Raw genomic sequence first — 21,573 nt, forward strand, 5'->3', positions numbered from 1 at the left:
AGAAAGGTAATATTATCTTCCTTCTTTTCACCTGAATCAGAAGTGGATCCTTTGAATGATATTCTACGGTTTGCTTGGTATTCACTTAGGGTGAAATTACATGAGAAGTTTGAACCGATATAATGGCTGTGTGGTGCTGAGGAAAGGCATCCTGCTCTTCTCTCTCTCTGGACCTGTATTCCCACAGCTTACTTGGATGTCTGCTCACTGAATCAGCTTGCTAAGCTGGCAGGGAACTAACCAAGCAAAAAGGTGGCTACTGCTGAGCTAGCAAGTCAAAGCATTGCCCAGAGAAGTCTGAGGAGTGCCAAAATGTGGTAAAGGAAGATGGCAGAGGGTGGAACTGTGGCTACTGGAAAATGCAAAGGAGGGGGAAAGAGCAGGGGAAGAGGAGGGAGGAGTAGGAAGAAAGGGAAGTGGTGGTAAGCTGTTAGATGTAAATTTACCTTTACAGACTATTTAACACAATGTGGGGAAACCTTGTTTTTCTTTTTCTTCCCCCTGAAGGCTGAATAGGCCTTTCAAACACTGTTGGCAGATCAAAGGTCAATATTTTATTACCATCCACAAATAATGCAAAAAATACTCTCACCGCAAATTGTATGAAAGAATATTTTGGAATATAAAAGCTCTTTTCTTACCATATCTTCTCAGCTGTGAATAAGTCTTTTACCCAGTGACATCAGGAAAGCCAAGCTAATCTGCAGCTCATGGTACTGCTTGATTACATGTAATTTCTGAAGAGTTTGCAAATTTCTCCTCAGCCTAGCAAGCAGGATCTTTGGGAGATCCATTATAGTCTTTGTATAGATTTCTCACTGTCCAAATGAACCTGGAGACTGATGGTCTGTGAAGGCTGGAGTACTATTTTAATCATCTATTTTATCAAAACATTTTTGCATTTGAAAATAACACTGTTGCATTTAGCCTGTAGGTGAAATGACTTTTTGAAAAGGGTTTTGATGCACAGTGTTAACCTGGAAAAGGGGCTTGTCAGGTAACTTCTTATTTCATGAAGTAGTATAATAGCTTCCTGATCTAACTATATTGTCAGACTTATAATCAATGGAGCTAGGAGACTTCAAGAAGCCAGTTCTTGGGGTTTGGATTAGACACTTAATCCACATTTCTTGCTTCTGAATTGGACATAATTAATTTTGGTGTTTGAAGAAAAAATCAAGAACGCTCTAGCAGTTCCAGTTAACTGCTATAATCCTTTAATTTAGTTGGTCTATTCTCTTATTTTGGCTGATGCAGCTCAGGATTGTAATAAAAAATTGTCATTATCTTGTGGCTGCTCAGTGCTTGTATGACAAGTTTTATATTCTCAATTTCCAGTGGACCATCAGGAATCTGTCCTTTCACTGAAGGAACACCACATGTCAGTGTAAGTATCAACAGCTTTTCACATAGTCTACACTTCAAACGCCAGTAAAAAGTTAATAATTAATTTATTTAAACATGGCTGGGTGTGTTTTTTCTGCTGAGATTCAAGAATGTTCTTTATGTAAATATCCTTTCTCCAATTGTATGAAGTATATGTTCATGTAGGTTCATATTGACCCTCGTTTCTCTTAGGGGACAGCCCTTTATATAAGTATTGTTTGGAATTTATACCATAAATCTCAATAACTGTTGCACTGATTTGTTGTTGAGTTGTTTAATGTTATAGGTCAGAAATTGAAGAGCTGAAGTTAGATAGATCAAACAACTTCAATAACATCAATTTGGACCTCCAGGTAGCAGAGGAAGGCACTTTTGGGGACGAAATTATCTATCTGAAGGAAATGTTGGCTTAAACACAGCTGAGGGACCTTAGCTCTCTTTAGTCCTAAGAAAGGTCCTACAGCAAGGTAATACTGTTCTGAACTGATTCTTTTTACCAGTATGGAATTTATTTAATGATTCACACAGTTTCATTTCATATGTGTTGCTCATATCTAGAAAACTTCATGGCTTTTGATCATATAGACAAAATTCTTCCATCTTCTTCTAGCCCTTCATTAATTTCATAATTCTGTAAATATCTCAATTAAAAATACTGACAGGCTGTGATTTCAGATTCCTATATTGGATACTGGTTGTAGGGTGGTAGATAAAATAAAAACAAATTTGCATTTTTTGAGTACCCTGCCGCCACCACCACTTGAACAACGTCTGCAATTAAGAGCTGTCTGGAGGGTTACCTGTTCTTAACAGAGGCGGAAAATGGCTTTTGAGGTAATCATTTGGCTTCAGAGAACTTCAGAAACAAGTTATTGGGAGAGCTGATTGCTGGCTTTCTGAAACTAGGTTAAAACAATTTGTTAAGATATGTGTATGAATTCTCAAGTAACGAGCAATTTCTACACATTATGACCACAACTCTTAGTTATGTTTAGCTTAGTTTGTCTGTGTTCAGATAGTGACATTGGGATCCATCCTGAAAAATAGGTGAAGGCATGTGTTGGGGATTTTCAGAACTGTGTGATTGAGTGTCCTGTGCTTGCACTAACTGGGTTGTCCTGAGCCAAGCAAATGCTGCCAGTCGTGTGCTACCATATGTAAATTAGCAATTAGAACTGATGATGCAGGTACTAGAATGAGTTTGTTCAGTGCCTCCTGCTAGGGGTTTAAAAACAACTCTTCTTCTAAGCCCTCATTCCTTTGATTGCAGCCTTTTGTCTTAATTGCCTTATGACAGTGACAGCAACACCTGAGCTGGTGGCTGATACTTTCTCCAAATTGATAGCATCTGCTTTCCAAAAAACTTTGTGTGAGCCTCAGCCTCTTCTCCCTCTTCCTCCCACTTCTGCTAGACATTGTCCTAATCCTCAGTTTTTCTCCTATCCTATATTAATCTTATAAACCCTGAGCAAATCTGTCTACCTCTGTGAGTGTTTGGTGAGGAAGGTCCTGTTCTGCAGCATGACAGCTCTCAGAGAGCACAGTCTGCGCTGACAGGCTGCAGTCAAAACTGACCGTAGTTTGAATCCCCCCTGTTTAATTGTCCCTAACCTAAGCAATTATGAAACTCTCAGAGCAGTTTTGTGGTCGTAGGACATTCTGAAAATATTCCTCACATACTGGTCCCTTAAGTTGTGTATGATGCTTGTGGTGTAGGACTGTCTTTGAGTGAAATGAAATGGCAGTTTTGAAACCAACATGAATAATACAAGAATGGGTACATAGGACAGACTTTGAAAGATCATGAGCATGACTGAAGAAATCAGGATTTTGTTCTGTTTGCACAGAGCTTTCAAAGAGAAATGTGAATCAACCAAACATCTTGACTCTTGATTCTTCTTGTTTCTCTTCTTTCTTTAAATTCTCTAATTGACCTTTACTTGGAAGTACTGATTCACTTGTGATTTTTCTAATTCCTGTAGGTAAAAGCTATCTGTAGTACAGCTTGTCAAAAAGATGTGGTATGAAAGGGAAATATACTAGAGACAGCCACAAATCCTCCTGTGCTAAATCAATGCCTTTGGATCCACTTTCCATTCTGGTTTTTTTCCCCCCATATACTTCTATCTGCATGCTGTGAATGAATCCTACAATTATTAGACTCTTCAGTTATTAGATCCTACAATCTGTTATCCTAGATTAACCTCTTAGTTGTATTTTTTAATCTAGTTTTGCCTTTAATTTACTTACTTGACCTTTTTAGTGATTAGCCAACAAACTTTGGCCTGATTTACAAGAACACTCCTAGCTGGTGAGACAATGACTAATCTTTCTAATTTACAGTTACCTCTAGTATCTAGATACTCTTGGTTTCAGCCTTTAAAGTGGGATAAGAATTATTTTAATTCTTTGGTTTGCACATCTTTGATTATTTAATTATTTTCTCATTTAATCATTCTAAATAATTGGATCTTCTTGAGTAATGAAAAGGTTTGCAACAATTCATGAACAAGGTGCCATGTCATCCCATATAGATAGGGATGATTAATAAACAGTTTGAGGTCTGTCATACATTCTCATTTATCTGTAGGCTAAATTAGTAGTCTGCCTGGGTTAATCTCAGCACTTTAGAAATTTAGAGAGAGTCTCTGATGGCATCTGCCTCCAATCTGCTTAATTACAAAACAGTTAGATTTGCCTAATCAGGCTTTTGGTTTTTTGCCTTTCAAACTCTGGTTTGCAAGGCTCATATCATTAACAAAGCATTATGAAGGAATAGCTGAATCTCTCTATTTTCCTTTGGACTTCTGCATATCCTGAGAATGCTTCATTAGCAGTGTTTCATATTTTTCCTCTGACAATGTCTACACATATGTGGCAAACAGACCTTTGCAGTGGCCCTCTACAATTGAGAAATGATAAACTGCTCCATCTGTTTTTTGTAGTTCTAAGAAAATGAGTCTTATTTTTTTTTTCTTAAGGCTCATGTGGATGAGGGACATAATGTAAATGACAGTGCTAGTTTATAATTATTATAATTCAAAATCAGTACTGCTTAGAGCTAAAACAACAGTGCAGTATTCACAGGAGTTAAGATTTTGATGTGCCATTGTGCAGTAGGAAGACTATGCTTGTTAAATCAAACCATAAGTGGCCTTTTGTATTCTTCAGTGTTCTGATCTGTGGCACTCTTTCAAAAAACAGAAACTAATTAAAAGCAACTGAATCTAAATCCATCTGATTCAACTGTCAATGGCTTACTGCTAGGTATCTTGATCAGACAATTCTTGCTTGAGGATTAATATATTGGCTGGGAAAATAATGTAATAAAAAATTCTTCTTTGTTCCTTTAAACAAGAATAAAAAATGTTAGCAACTTAAACTTATCTTCATCGCCACATAAAAACTCTTTGAAAGAGAAACTTGTGATATAGAAGTAGAGAATAAATTGACAACACTTTGAAGAAGAGTTGAATGAACAACAAAATTAGCTTTTGGGGTTTTTTCTCCCCCCCTCAGCACCGTGAGGGATTAGAATTAGTGTTCATAGGCCTGCATTAAATGAAAAATGAGTAATGCTGCACAGTCAAGAAACAGTTTATACATCTACCACATCATACTAAAATTTGAGTTTCTGGTGACTTCTAGCAAACTATGTTACTTTCTAACTGAACTGCTGTGATATTTGAAGGCAGTAATAACTGCTGTCACAAAACCTTAAAGCCTTGGCCATGGTCTTCTCTCCTTTGCAGATGTAATTTTTTTTTTTCTTGAATGGAGAGGAATGATTTTTTCTTAACAGTAAGTAGAAGTGTAGTCTTCAACAAAAGTTACCGATTTAATCTGTAGCATATACTGCAGTTTAAAATTCCTGAGAGAAATGTGCTTTGCTATTAAAAGAGGTAGATAGTATGACCCAGAAAATTTTTGGCTTGTCAGCCTAACATCATCGGTTCCAGGCAAAGCATTGGGTAGTCTGATATGAGATCTTACAATGCATTAAAGGAAAGTGAGTACCAATACATGGGAAATAAATTCTGTCACCCTAATTTGATGTTACTTCTGGAAAAGGTAATAGTGTAGATATATTATTTTCATTGATCTCTTTTTTAGGAACCGCTGGCATGGAGTGATCTGGAACACCAGCAGACTGTGTGCTCATAACCAATATTCATCTCAATACTGTGAAAAGCAGGGTCGTATGTTTAGGAAGGATTAAATTTCTCAGATTATGATACTGCCCTGAAACCTCATGATGCTGGGGAGATCTTGGGAGTCCTACTGGATAATTAGATGAATATTAACTCTGATAGCAAAGCTGTAGCTAAAATGGCTACTGTTCTAAAGAGATTTAAAATTCCTCTGTATTTGGGAACGTGTGCAACTGTTGTGGGGAATAGATTGTCCAATTTTGCTGGCAATGTTTCAAGAGGGATGCTAAAATCTAACTGGAATGTTATGAGAAGAATGATAGAAGGATTTAATAGAACCTACATTCTGCAGAAGGAGTTTAACTTATTAAATAGAAAGTGGTTCATCAGGAACACTCTAAGAAACAGAAATTTGAAAACAAAGAGCCTCTTTAGCAAAATTATAATGTAGTTCAGTGACTGGATGTTGAAAGTTGAAATATCTGCATTCTAGAAGAGATTTTTAGCAGGGATATCAGCCAGTTGATGCAACAAGGTCTGAGTGCAGTATCCATTGCTGCAGACTTAAAAAAAGCGGATTCCTTAGACCTTAAAATCAATGGACAGTAACGCCGGTGGAGCAGCAAAAGCAAAATGATGAAATCTGTGACAAAACCTGACAAATTTCTTAACATACTCAGAAAAGTGATGGATTAGATGGTACAAAAATGGCTTAATCAAGGGTCAGCCAAACTTGTTAATACTGTTTTGGGCATTTACTGAAATAAGAGCATGAAAAATCCCTGACACAGGCTGGTATTCCCTTTTCCCCAGCCATTCTGCCACCCCAGCCATGAGAAATGTTCTTTGCTCTTCCACAGTTCCTCTGGAGCAGTTCTCAGGTTGTGAGAACACCTCAGCTTTCCTTACAATCTTGGACAGCACTTCCTAGTTTTAATGAAACATTTCCATGTTTTTCTCTGAAGATAAAGTTTCCTAGTACTTGACAGACACAAGTAAGAGTGCAGGGGGGAGTAAGACTCTGAACAAAAACTAAATTTATTTAAAATTTATACCTAACCAATATACTTATATTCAACTCTTCAGCTACCTCTTCTTGGTAATTAGTATTAGATGAATGAAGACAAGTAAAATTATTGAAGTTATTTAGAAACAAATGTCTTAATAATTGATAACACTGCTTACAGAACAATTTAAAAAGATTTTTATTGATATTTTTTAAATGTTCTGCTGACTTTTCACATTACTGGAAGAAATTTAAAAAATAAAAATCTATCACATCAGAATTTGCTATTTGTCACAGGTAGGTGGTGGTTTTGACAGTTAGCTGTCAGTATTATAATAGCATCTACAGTCCTACTCTACCAGTTACAGAACATATTTACAGAACATGTTTGTTATGACAGTTGCTGAATCCGCTTGCTTGTAACCTTCGTTTTGGAACTTTACACATTTTAAACTATCTTTTATAATCCAGAACCTAGTGATTTTCAAATGAGGACTGGATTTGCTGGTGGTTTGGTGGTCTGAGTAATGAAATGTAAGTGTAAGGACTGTGTCTCCTTGCTGTCTTATCACAAGCCTAGATGAAGTATGAATGAGTTTGTGTAAACTGGGAAAAATCAACACTGCTCCACTGTGTATTTCTTGCTTCCTATCTGACAGATGGGGAGAACAGTACTTTCCTAGCTCACGGGGAAGGAAAGCCATTATTGAACATGGATTACTCCTCGCACAGCCATTTAGATGAGATCTGAATTCAGAATCTAGCTAAAATGATGGCTGATCATTTGGTAAAATAAACATTGGGGAAAAAAAATTAAACAGCCTTTTTGACTTACATCCATGCAAAATAACAATTGCAACCAACCATAGCAATAATGGCATATAGCCAAAATTGTGCTACCAAAATGCAGGCCAGCCCAGCCCAGAAGAGAACTAAAACAGCTGCTCGGTTCCTGTTGAAAACCCTGGAAGTCATAAGCAAGTGCTGACTGTGAAGTATGAGCTGCCAATGTTTCAAAGAGTCTCTCTGTTCTATTTTATTTCTGTTGCAATAGGCTACTGTGCCTTACTAGTCTCCATAACTTTATCTTCTGACGAATTATTTTGGATGGCACAGGCCCAGCAGCAGGTTAATAAACTGTAGTCATCATTAGCAAATATGATTTGCCCTTGAACAGTCTCTTACGCTAACCATTTTATGCTATCACCATTTTTTTTCAGGAGTAGCTGTATCTGCTAAAAGCAACCTGCCCCTGTCGATTTGCCAGGGGAAGGTCCTGTCATGTGATCTAGTACCTCTCAAAAAATGTCTCTGTGTGGCTTGGCTGACTTCTCAGTTCTTTGCATGCTGAGACTGAGTACAGCAGGCTGACTATCTTCACAGAGGGCTATAGTTCAGGTCTCATCTTAGTACCCTTTCTAAATCAGCAACCAGACTGATATTATGCATTAGCAGATGACAGCACTTGGTTTGGTGATGAGGAGTGGCATTTTTCACCCCGGGAGACTGGATGCTGAACCAGGGGCTGCCATTGAATTTCTCCTCAGTCACAGCTTGTGCAGAAGTCCCTGGCCGTTTTGATATGCAGTAGAAAATGCAACCAGTCAGCAGGGCTTCTGGTAAATCAGGGTTTCCTTAGGGGTCAGCCTGATGGCATGAAGATGAACTACCTGGGAGGAATTGTACTTCTCCCGCTTGGCAGATGTACCACCTCTGTTATATTGCGGCAGTATCGCTGCCTCAGCTCAATCTTTGTGACAAGGATGTTTGCTGCAGCAGGCACAACCGCTCTTTACAAACACATTGCTTGTGTGACAGGCCCAGCACACTGGGGGAGGTTTTCCAGAGGGCTCAGTTGGCTCTTGTGACACTTACAGGCAGTTTCCTGAAGACCCAGGACAGTGAGCTCTGAACAGAGAAGAGCTGTAGAAACTCTGCCTCTGTCAACAGCGTGGCAAGTCTGTTTCTGCACGCAGCAAACATCTATTCCTGCAAGTTCCCCTCTTTTCAGAGGGGCTGTTTATTGGCTTTTGAAAGGAAAAATGTGATTTGTCAATAACTGAGCTTCTAGTTAGCATTGAATTCCTTCTGCCTTGATAAGTGGTAGTCGGTGGTGATACATTGTTGCATGGTATACATACAGCACAAGCCACAATATTGGGCAGAAGAGATAACGCCTCTCTCTAGCTGCCTGCACATATCAGCAAAATGTGTACGTATGAATGTAAAACCCACAAATCCAGATATTCCTTTTCTGCATGTATCTCTATAAATAATCTCTCCTTCATTCAGAGAATGACCACTGACAGAACACAGTCCGTGCAGAGTCTTTTACAACCAGTGAAGTATGTTGTGCTCCAGTCATACTGGCTGTTTTACAAACACTTGGGCAGGATGGTGCCAGCGGTGAGCTTATGAAGGTCCCTTTTATTTTTTTAGCTTATAAAAGGCTTGGCTTTGAATCTGTGATGCTTTGTATGTGCTAAATTTTCTGATAATGTTAGAGACTTTATCTACGCTGGGCAAAGTGCACTGTTAGAAAACATGGATTTTAACGTACTTTAAATAACATAACATGATTCAGTGCTTACTGTGACCAAAGATCATCTAAAGCTAGCTGAACTTACTTAGCCTTCCACTCCCTTAACTTTAGCTGTAACTAGATAACTTGTTTTTTTTAACTCAGCTGTCTGTATTTATTCCAGATCATAGCCTGTTTTATGGTATTTGTAGTGTTTTTTTCCAACAGTACCTTCCAGTTTGGGAAAGATACAGAACATTTCACTGCCTGAAAGGTTACAAAATTTTATGGGAAAGGTAGGGCAGGGTGGGTCATGGTCCTGAACACTCACAATATGTGAGTAAACTGATGTTTCTGATGAGCAGTCATAGGGGCTTGGCAGAAAAACACATCTGGTAGTGGGAGATTTCTTTGGGCTGTAGTACTGGCAATGAGGAAGATGAGGGGAAAATTCACCCCAGAAGGGGTATTTAAACCCAGGAAAAAAAAAAAGAAAAACATACAGGAAGCCCACTACTTTCTTTTGATTAGTTTGATTTCATTTTACTTTTGGTACTATTTCATGTCAATAACTAACTTATAGATGTGCCTTAGCACCTCTGGAAACATTTAAATAAATCATACTTGAACTTCTGGAAGAGACCATATTATAAAGGTAACCTCAAGAACACATAAAACAGGGAAGAGATCATGAGGAACACCAGGAAAAAGTTAACTGATACATGAGAAAGTAAGTTGCTGAAAAAGCAGTATTCATGATCTATAGTTTGGTCTTTTGTCTGGCCATCAGCAAGTATATAATAACAAAGCTTGAAAGCTCTTTTATCAACAGTTGAGCTCCCACACTGGGAATGAGGCAGGGCTTGCTCAGCTGAGACCTCATTCTGACAAATAAATTGAGTTACAGGATGGACATATAGCAAGAGTTGGTGTGGCATCAGTAAGAACAGTAATAGAGTAAACGTCTACCAACCACTTTTTGTAGCAGAAGAGCATGGAAAGGTTAACCAACAGTGCATCTGGTATTATTTGTTCAGCTGCAGTAAAGGAAGTACTTTTGAAAAAGGAAGCACAGAAACTAGCCTTGCTCCAGGGATGGACCTGCCAGGGCCTGTAGATGGCAGCTGTCTGTGCTGCGTGGGTAGGTTCTATACATGTTTCATCAGATCCTGCACTGCCTATGAAGAGGGCTGGGTTGCATTCTGACAGGGAAATATGGGATGACACAGTAGCTTGTGTGGAAATAACACAGTGACAGAGTCGTCAGACTGCATGAAACTTGGTGAGACCAGAAACACACTGCTTGAGCTGGGATTTTAACGTAAGAGAGAGTTCTCCCTATTGTGAAGTCCTGACATGATCATGGTTCTTTCTCAGGGTACCAGCAGTTCCCTTTGCATGTTTTTGTATTGGATGAAACTAATGTTGCCAAGGAAGTGTCCATAGGTGCTTGTATACCATGGCTCTGAGAGCCATGAACACTAGCATACTTCATAGTTATTGATTGTGATCCTTCCATCCTACAGCATAGGGAAATTAATACTAACAACTCACTGGGGCTAGGACTTAATTATATGGAACCTGATCCTCTATTTACACAGCCTGATCCTCCTCTGTGTCTCTCTGTTCACCAGTTCAGATCTAGCTAGGTCCCCCAAATCAGATGTGTAACCTTGACAGAGTTCAGGTTTCTGTCAACAATGCACAGGATCAGCTCTGGGTGCTGTTGACCAACATGAGGTTCAGAAGAGCTTTAGTCGCCTGAATTTCAGCAAGAAGTTTGCTCCTGGGAGGGAAATACCTTAATTATTTCCAGAGATCAAATTTGTTAAAGGTGGTTCTGGCTGTGCAACGTAATTTCTTTATAGCATCTGCTGGGATATTGCACACTTGGGCTGAAGGAGGGGCTGGCCAAGCAGCTTAGCATCTCCTCTGTACTGAGGGAGTCAGCCAAAAGAACATTACTCTTGTAATGCTCAAAACTGACTGGAAAGCTAGAAGTAATTTTCAGTGGCGCGCATAAGGTAGGTTCTGGCTCATTCATAGACTCCTAGGGGTAGTTTTCTAAAATAACACTTCTTGTGGGTATCTTTCTAAAGACACACATACAATCTTTATCCCCCCTAGTACTGACTTGGCAAGGAAGATCGAGTATCATTGTTTGCTATTTTGATAGATGTTGTAGTGATGCTAGGAATAATAAACAGCCTGGATCTATCCTCTACCTGGGAGCCCTTGAAAAGTTCTGTGTAGATGGGAAATATCACTTCTTACTGCAGTTCAATTCTCACCTCAGAGAAGGTCACTTCTGTGTACTCTGTGAAAGAACACGTTTATTCTGAAACAAAAATTCTTGAACTTCAGCCAAAAATCCACCTTAGGGGATGGACTGTGTCCGTCTTTACGCTCAATTTTGCATGGATCACAGTGCATGTCCCAAACCAGCAGCCATGCATTATTTGTTTCAGCATCCCTAAAATCTAATTCTTAATATGTTTGTAGATAGATACAGTTTAGTTTTTGTTTCACTATGTAAAAAAAAATCTTGAAACATAAGGATTGATTAAAAAAATATCTCATTTTAAGGAATTTCTCTTTTGGAATTTGCTGACTCTTTGGACTCCACTGAGCAATCCCAGGGCATTGTGATCTCTACTAGCAGGGGCTGAAGAGGCAAAGAGCACCTAGAAATGAAGTATTTGAAGTTCAAAACATATAATTACAAGCTCTGTCTGGGCAGATTCAAGGTCAAGCTTGTTGCCTCAAGACAGAGAATCTTTATGGGAAATGGCAGCTAAGGATTAAGTCTATAGAGGAATACATTTGTCCCCTGCCCAAATACGAGGCAAACTGCATTAATGTGCTTCAGTACACTGAATTATTTTGCAGTGCAATTAGGAGTATCTGCCAAGAAGATTTTTGGAGAAGATAAATCTTTAATTTCTAGCAGCAGTGTACAGACAAATGACAGTCAAGACACACATCATCCTGGCTATTCTGCAGTTGACTGGGAGCTCTGCACTCACTGCATTAGGAGAAAAGGAAATAACATTACCCTGGTGTGTCCTGAGTCTTTTAGCTTTCGATTGTGGCTAGTCAGCCATTGCCAAAACAAACAGGGCCAAATTCAATCTTTGGATATCTTTGAAGTCAGAGGAGTTATAGTTGTAGAAAGTCCCAAGCCTCTTAGTATAAACGCTGTGTTGAATCTTGCAGTAGAAGCCCTTTTTGAGAGCTTTTCTCTAATGGAATGCTGTGTTTAGTGTGGCTTTTCATTATTCATCATGAGTCACTTTGCCTGTTCACAAGCTGCCTTTGCAAAGAAGTGATTTTCCCTTTTCTCAGTTTTCAGTGAAACATGAAAAAAATCTCATGAAAATAATTAAGAATCATGCTTAGGCCCATATAGAATGCTGTGGGTTAATGAGAAGATGGGTCAACTAAGGTAAAGGCCATTTCAGTGACAATGTTTTGTTTCCATTACTGTCTCTTGATGCCCGAAAGACCTCATAGGGTTCCTTTTGCTATTACAGTTCTGTCTCTTTACCTCATTCTCTCTGCTGTGTGTCTGTGCAGTTTGACCTAGGTTACAGCCAGGGTTACTGGGAGGGAAAAAGCCTGTTCTCCCTTCCTCTCTCTCTTAATGTAGGGACCGATTTTATCTACCTTTTAAGCTGATACACAAAGTAGTAGAAGTTGTTTGTACAAATGTTTGCATGATCCCACTAGGATGAGCATAAGCCGTGTTCATATTTTTTCCACTGGATGCTTCGTATGCCTTGTAATGTTTTTTTCTGTGGAGAATTAAATAGGTTTTTCTGCACCTGATAATCCTCATGGCAGATTTTGCCCAATACTTTGACTTTAGCATCGCATTAGGACGTTTTCAACAGGACTGACTCAATCGCAACCCTAGAGCAAGGTGAAAATTCTTGGCATTCCAGTCTATGTAGCAGACAAATACTTACCTTCAAGTACTTGCTTTTGGGAGGCCATCACAATGAAACTCTGATGGACAAACCCAGGTTTGGAGAAAAACCTTTGTGAGTTTCCCACTTTATTCTTTCACATGACAGTTGCTGTATTTTCCAGCTTACTGCTTCCTCAGCTTGCATTGCCCACATTAGCTGTTTCCAGACTAGTGGAAACTTTCTTCTGAATGAAGCAAGTTGTACTGCCATCTATTTGAAGATGGAAAATATTTGTAATCTTTAGATACAAAGAAATAAGATCTTACCATAAATATAGAAGCAAAGTGCTATTTGTGCCCAGATCTCAAATACATCTTTGAAATAGCTGTGAGCCAGAAAAATGTTTGGGAATGTGAAAGAAGATGAGTGTTCTAAACATCTCATCATTAAATGCAAAAAGCTGTTATTTTATTTTGCTTCATGAGCTCTTTATTCCCACAGGAGACAGCCTTTTGAAAAAGGAAATGTGGCAAACGGGGAAAGAAGGTATTTAAGGAAGAAGCACAACTGTAGCCTGAATTGTTGGCTTGGCCTTATCACATTGTAGATAGAGGAATGGAAGATGAGTGGATTCACACCCAAATTCCACTGCAGTCATCAGCAGAACTTTAGAACTGGGCTCAGGGGCCATGTGTTCCACCTCCACATGCAGCTGTTAAAGTGCAAGGATCTCTGAGCCTGTGTCCTGACGTACTTTTAGTTGGTTGATCCTGTTCTATAAACAGGAGTAGTCAGGTACTATGGGTGCCACCACCGGAACAGGGATGTCTTTAACCTACCTAACAGAGCTCTTGTGTAATTTTTTTGTGATGGGGATTCATGATCCTACAAATCTGGCCTTTTTTGTTCTATAGTCAGCGTTGTCAGGCCTCCTAAAAGGGCATGACTGCTGTCTTCGTTCTTTTTCTGCAATCTGTAGCCAGAGTGTTGCATGGTATTTTGTCCAGGATATAAAATGCTAATCTCTTGAGTAATTTATCAGATTTATTTAATGTATGAAATAACTTTATAGTTAAGGCAATTTTGCAAATTCAGAAATGCCTCAATTAGAAAATACACAGAACTGCAGAAACGAAGCTACAAGTAAATGGACATGTAAAAATATTCCAACTTCCTGTAACAAGCTTTAGGCAGACCAGATTTCATAGTTAAATATTAAGAGATTGCGATCTCCCTGTCTTAAAATCAGATTAGGAAATGGATTATCAGCTGAAAGAATTGATTGTCATTCTGTTTGTGCGTGTGTATATCTATATCACAGAGGGAACCAAGCTTTTCTGTAACTTTCATGTGGCAACTGCTAGAAAAAAACAAGTAAAGAAACCAGCAAAAAGTAGTGGTTTATAGAACTTTATTTGCATTTTTATATAGACTATGTAATTGCTAGGAATGGTTGCTTAGCAAGAATAGGGTGTGACAAGTCATCGCTAACTTGATATCTGGTCCCCCAGCAGGCATTTTCAGAACCTATGGAACTCTGCAGTAGTTTCTATGTGGGGTTTTTTGTTTGGGTTGTTTTGTGGGGTTTTTTTGTTGTTGTTGTTTTGTTTTTCATGAGAACATTCACAGGCAGGCCTGGCAAGTGCTTGCTGTGTCAAAGATCTCTCCAAAGTCTTTCTTGTATTTGTTAATTGCCTGAAAATTGCTATGATATGCTCAGTTCAGGGATTTTATTACAGGCCAAAGGTAAGTACAGTGTTATAAAGTAAACCAGGAAAAAATTCACCTCTTCTCCCATGATTTAATTTGTCCAGAGTTCTACATTGGCTTTTTCATGCAATGCATGGCTTGTCCAAAGTAGAAAATTCTATACGAATTTGAGAATTAAACTATCAGTATAACATCACTGAGTTTTAGTTCATTTATATGACAATGAATCCATAATAAAATATTTTTGAACCTGTTCTCACTGCTTGCTGCTCTTTAAATGTTAGACTGGTATTATTGCTATCTATTAACCATGAGAGCTTCCTGTGGTGGGAATCTTCCTTATCAGATCTAGGTAATCTTCCTATTGAAATATTTCCCACTCAACAGATGGAGTGGGAATCTCCCTAGCTAATGGCTAATAGATAAGTGCTGCTCATTAGAGGTTTCCCTTTCATATTTACTGCTTGCCATCTAGCCTTTGGGAAACTTGATTCTTGTAATCTCTTTAGTAATCAGTATGGACAAAGGTACTTCAAGGTGTGCAGGAATTAAATAGAATAAGAGAACTGTGTTGGCTCCAGCATAAGCCGAGGGAACCTTTCCAAATTGATAATAAGTTAAGTTTTGGTGCTATAGGTAGAAAACTACAGGTAGAAAAAAAAGTATAACTACACCTTCATAGTGTTTGCTAGGAGTCACGTTGTCTATTGACATGTATGAAAATATATAGTAGTGGAGAATCTGACACTGTATTTCCATAGCAGATTGTGAATTCCCCCTGGAATTCCAAAACTTGAAGTGTCTTTAAACAAATAGAAACAGCTCTTTTGAGTCTTACAAAGTCATGAGCATGTTCTGTGAGTACCAGTTTACTCTGATTCAAATGTCTCCGTAAAGTTACTCTGTTTTGTTACAGAAAATATCACCTGAAAGCAGCTGGATAGATGTTGAGTTATGACTACTACCACTGAGCCCTGCTATGTAGCACTGCTGGAAATTGTGTGCACTGATAGACCATAGTCAAACAGGCTATTATTGCTGTCACTCTGAGTCAGTCCAGACTTCCCCTCAACACCCAGCCTTCCTACCCTGCCCCGAACCCTTCTACCTTCAGACTTTGGTGACGCGACATATTATGCCTTTTTTTTGCTGCTTCCAAGTACTTAAATTAGTAAAATCATACAAGCTTCTATTGCTTTGTGTGCAGATAAACTTTGCTATCAGTTGCATAGCTGGTTGTGACTGATTTATCCAAGTCCCAGTCTGAAGGTGATACAGACAGTGCCAGGCAATCACAGTGCTGCTGTTTGCTCTCTGCCTTTTGCTCTATATAGTCATGTTCTGTGCCCTTCTGACAGTCCTACCAGGAATTTTTTAAAACAAACATTGTTCTGATGCAAATTGGAAGAGGAATGGCACTAGAGCACTGCTGAAAAACTGGAAAACCTTTATGTTCACCTAGGGCCTGGGTTTCTGAGAGGAATTTACCGTGACGCTTCAGCCAACAGGAACATGCAAACACTGGGGCAACTTTATACATCCTTTCTTCAGGAAAACAGCTGGAGAAATCAATGGCTGTTTGTTGAACTGAAGCTGCCAGAATTTGATTTCAGCCTTCTCTGTGCCTGAGGTTGGATTTATTTTCATTTTTAAAATGAGTGATATTTTAAAAACTAAAGTAATTGAAAATCTTCACTATGTATTAACCTGCATCTGCTTAATAACTCTCACAGGAAGTTAGCAGAGACGTTCTTTGTTGAGATAGACATCCTGAGATTAAACTAGTTGCACACCAATACTGTTTAGAAGTTTGTGGGAGAACGTCATTCCACCAATTCCATGTACAAGTTTCACTATAAATGTAGGACAGACTTTAGATTCCCTCTGCAGCCAGTGGAGACAGGCATCTCCATTCCTAAAATAGATGAGTTGCTTTCTGGAAGTGGCTGACTCCCTCTGCTGACTACAGAGCCTCTTTCTGCTGTTGACCAAAACAATGTTCTTGATTCTTTGTATAAAAAAAACCAAACCACAACAACCAATGCAGGTTAGAACAAGTCTAATATGTGGGCAAATGAAAGTCCACAGACTTTGAAATTATATTAAATCAACATTTTACCATTAACAGAAGCATTTATGTTGCATTTTCATGTTAATGTACATTCTTTATTCCCCCTAATATGAGCATTTAGGAATGTTAACTCTATTGGACTGTTGACTACTGTCAAATCTAGGAAAACCAAAATGCCATCCTGGAAGGGAACCAAGCTGGATCTATGTCTGTTATTCCTTTGCCAATGCTGCACAGCCCAGTACTGATACTTCTGACGAAGGCCTACCAGCCTCCCAGGAGGCAGATAAGGGATAATCTGCTCTTCCCTCATGGGCCTTACCTGATCTGTAGCAATTAAAGGTTGGCTTGAACTCAGAAACATTAGATAATTTTTCTACTAAGCTGATATCCTAATTGTACTTGAAAATTCTGGAAATAATGACTTAATCTCTTTCTTAATATTGAATCATAGGTTTCAACAGCCTCCTGTGGCAACAGGTTCCACAGTTTCATTACATAGTGAGGGTAAAACTGTTATTTTGATTGCCTACCTTTTATGAAATGCCTCCTTTTTTATGGAGATGCACACAGATCAGGAGTTTTTTCATCTTCCTTACTTTGTCTGCTCCCTTCTGCATTGTTTCTAAAATAAGCGATTTTAATATTCTCTGTTTTTCAGGAAGTAAGGGGGTTTTTTTACCCTTCCTCAAGTCTGTTCTAATTCTCCAAAATCCTTTCCATAGATACAGAGATCAGAGTGCATATAATATGCTAGGCAAATTTGTGCTAATGATTTCTATAAGCACATTCTAACATTCTCTTATTCACAGTTTCAGTCTTTATGTATCTGCGTTTTTGGCTACAGGTGTGTACATAGTTACATCTTCATTTACCTAAGATAATACTGATGTCCATTTCTTGACAAAATATTGCCATGTAAACATACCTACAGCTAATTCAGAGTTTAGCATGATGTTCACACCATGCTAATCAGCTTTGATTTTCCTTTCTGATCTGTGTGTCCTAGTGTGCTTGGACCTTTTTCTGTAATAATTTCAATTTTTATTGTGACATGAGTGCTGTGTTGATTCATAGTGGAACTGAGATTCTGCATTCCTAGGTAGAAATGATAACCCACGGTAATCTGCGTGGGAAAACTTATAATTTAATTTGTAACTAAGCATATTAAGGACACACACACACACAACTCCCTATATATTATGTCTATTATTTAGATGAAATAATTAACACTAACAGCTATGGTTAAATGTGTGAGGGAAAAAAAGCATGTGAGAAATTTGGTAATTTCTAAACCAGTTCCTACTTCATCTGCTTGTTTCTCTGAAACAGACGAATGTCTTTACCAAAACAAATCCAAAATTACAGATGTCCAGGGTTGTAATTTACCACAAATCAGGCAAAAATTACTGCGGTTAATTTTCTTCTCTGAGAGTTCAATCTGAAATGAATATTCTGAGCATCACTATTTAAGCAGGGTGTGAGAGAAAGGTAAACAGCCAGGGGAGACTTCTCCTTCATGCAAAAGGAAAGCCCCTTGCATTTAAAAGAAGCTCCATCTGTGCCAGCGAATTCTATAGACAAGGTGTGGGGGCTAGGGAGAGGAGGGGCAAAATGTAACTGAGAAAATTGGAATAAGAGAGATTGAAATAAAAGGGCAAGCTGAGGATATAATTTAGAGAGAGAAGAGAGAGAAGATTGAAATTATCTGTTTTCAGCAACTTAAAGAGAAGATTAAGGTGCCAGAGTGTATGAAAGGTAAAATAACCAATTTTGAGAGTGAGAAAAGCTGAGCAGGAGTTATAATTTCTAGAGGTTAGGGACTGGGAAGTTAGGTCAAACATAAGCTTCATGAGAATGCGACTTCTGATAATGGAATCGTCACATAAGACAGCGGAAAACTCAGTGTAGGGGATGTTTAAGGCAATCCATTGCTGGATATAGCTCTGATGTCCAAAAAATGATGCACAGAGCAAGATAAAAGTCCTCTTCATTTATACTTGTTTCACAGTGACGGCTCTCCTCACAATGCTTTTTGCTGCCTTTCCTGATCATACAGATTGTTTAAACTGGAACTGGCTAATTAGACTCTGTTATTGAAATAAATAGTTCTAGTTCTGACAGTGGAAAAGTTGTGGTTTAAATAAAGCCAAACCACACAAACTGTGTATCTATGTAAGCTGTGATCATTGCTATGCATGGCTGCTGTGCTGATGGCCGAATCAGCACAGTGACCACAGTATTTCTTCTGTATTCAAAATCACTCTCTAATACTGTTTAATGTCACAGAAGCAGGTTTAGAACAGTTGGATTAAATTTAACTATATTTCAATATCCCCTTCTCCTTTCTTCTTCACCTGTCTTTCTGTCCTCTCTGTCCCTGTTTTCCCCATGTCTCCCAAGAACAGCTATAGTCACAGTCACACAGATATCTTAAGATTTGTGTAGCTGTAACTTTGAAATAGATACTCATCTATTGTGAATGGCCACAAATGCATTGAAGGTATGCTGGATTAAAAAAAATTGTTCTCTGTCCTGACTTCCCACATCTGAAAGCACAAGAACTCATAATCTAGATCCACTCCATAACTGTAGATATATAAACTAGGAAATTTTTTTTTTAGTAAGCAAGAAAAGCAGAGTGAGAAGCAGGATCAAAATACTATGGAAAGACAGATTTTGATAGTCATATTTCTTAAGATCAGTATGCAGCCTAAATAGACTTTAAAAACTTGGGATCTTACCTTTTTTGTCTTTGATGTTCAGAAAGCAAAGCGTCAGACTGCATTTTGATGTCACATTTATCACTACCACTTTGCAAATGACGACAAGGTAGAGGACTGAAAGAAGTAGAGTCTGAGATGATAAATCCTTTTGATGCTGTGTTATTGTGCTTTATTCTTGCACAGGTGAAGATTGACCTTCTTTTGTGGGGTTAAGAGAAACAGATGGAAAAAGATGTTTTAGAAATGTCCACGGTGGCGCCGAGAAATACTTGCTGAAGACTTTTCCTTGGATAAATCAATTATCATCTAAGGCACCTGCTTGTGTTGTTTACTGGTTATAATCTAGTAAATGTTTAACTTAAGAGATTTGGGGTTGTGTGATTTATAAGCGGGTGTAACCCTTACGTTGGCATTTATTGTGGCCCTTTGTTCTGGACATAGCCTAACTAAATTAGCAGGTGAGGTAAAGATTGTGGTGATTTACTGTAATTTCTGGACAGATAAAAATGCTAGACAGGTGCTAAAGGCTGCTTTTAACAAAAATTATAAACTTTCATATGATGAAGTATTTTAAAAAAAAGTGTGACAGTCTTCAGGAAAAATCACAGCAAATGCATTCTAAAATTGAACTTCTGTGATCAGGAATGCTGAATTTTCTTAGAGGTACAACAAGAGCGCTATATTGGATATGGAATTAATATGTGTTTTGTTTCATGCAAAATTGCTTTGAAAGCAATAATCTCATGGCACCTGTTTGATTTTCCTGTGTCAAGCTTCATGACACCTCGATCTAGTGGTGTGTGAAGAATGAAAGGAAACATGGCTCCATATTTGACAGGATGCCATATTTGCTCTCTGAGCCATATCTGAGACTGTGCAGGATTCAGCATACACGACGCAGAGAATGTCTGCATCAAATCTGCAAAGGACTTGGCCAGAAAAATATCCAGTCTCAAATATTCAAGTTGGCTGGAGCACCTCTCCTATGAGGACAGGTTGAGGGAGTTGGGATTGTTCAGCCTGGAGAAAAGAAGGCTCTGGGGAGATCTAATTGCGGCTTTCCAGTACCTGAAGGGGCCTACAGAAAAGATGGTGAGGGACTGTTTATCAGGGAGTGTAGTGACAGGACAAGGGGTAATGGGTTTAAGCTGAAGGAGGGTCGATTTAGATTAGGTGTTAGAAAGAAATTCTTCATTGTGAGGGTGGTGAGGCACTGGACCAGGTTGCCCAGAGAGGTTGTGGATGCCCCCTCCCTGGAAGTGTTTAAGGCCAGGTTGGATGAGGCTTTGGGCAACGTGGTCTAGTGGAGGGTGTCCCTGCCCACAGCAGGGGGGTTGGAACTAGATGATCTTTGAGGTCCCTTCCAACCCAAACCATTCTATGATTCTATATTAAATCGAAAAATCTGGAAAAGTTGCTTTTCTAAACAGATATGTCAGGAGCAAAGAATTAAGGAAGCAGGGAGATTGGGACCAGGTCAGAAATGTGAGGGGTCGTTATGACTTGCAGTGGAAGTTTCAGGGGTTGGGGAATCTGGCATGTAAATCTCTGAACTAACACAGAAAGACATGGTCTTTTTAGTTCTTTCCATTTTGGTGATGTGGGATCTCTTTGAGAAGTGGAAATATTCAAAGACCATCTGGAATATTGTCTGTGTTTTAAAATATAGAATCGTTTAGGTTGGAAAAGACCTTTAAGATCATCAACTCTAACTGTTAACCTAGCACTACCAAGTCCACCACTAAACCATGTCCCTAAGCACCACATTTATACATCTTTTAAATACTTCCAGGGATGGTGACTCAACCACTTCCCTGGGCAGTCTGTTCCAATGTTTGACAGCCTTTCAGTGAAGAAATTTTTCCCAATATCCAATAATAACCTCCCCTGGTGCAACTTGAGGCCACTTCTCTTGTCCTATTGCTTGTTACTTGAGAGAAGAGAAACTACACCCAGCTGGCTACAGCCTCCTTTCAGGTAGTTGTAGAGTGCAACAAGATCTCCCCTCAGGCTCCTTTTCTCCAGCCCTGGGAAACTCCACTTTGTGACTGGCAGCCAACTGGCTTTAACTCCATTCACCACAACTCTTTG

At 38.9% G+C, this 21,573-nt stretch overlaps 1 protein-coding gene and 1 long non-coding RNA gene across 2 annotated transcripts in view; one reads left to right on the top strand and one right to left on the bottom strand.

Moving 5' to 3' along the window:
- PALMD (palmdelphin) overlaps positions 1-19,676 on the bottom strand; it is a 56,778-nt gene extending 37,102 nt beyond the window's left edge. The window contains exon 1 of the mRNA XM_054833332.1: positions 19,501-19,676. Within this exon, the coding sequence (XP_054689307.1) occupies positions 19,501-19,544 (44 nt within the window). The 5' untranslated portion in view covers positions 19,545-19,676. The remainder of the gene's footprint in view (positions 1-19,500) is intronic.
- LOC129209217 (uncharacterized) lies at positions 1,214-19,797 on the top strand. The gene is made up of 3 exons (XR_008578014.1): positions 1,214-1,387; positions 16,148-16,315; positions 19,666-19,797. It is a non-coding gene; the product is annotated as an uncharacterized LOC129209217 (long non-coding RNA).
- Positions 19,798-21,573: the final 1,776 nt, after the last annotated feature.

This window comes from Grus americana, chromosome 8, assembly GCF_028858705.1.
Source record: "Grus americana isolate bGruAme1 chromosome 8, bGruAme1.mat, whole genome shotgun sequence".
Taxonomy (NCBI): Eukaryota; Metazoa; Chordata; class Aves; order Gruiformes; family Gruidae; genus Grus; species Grus americana.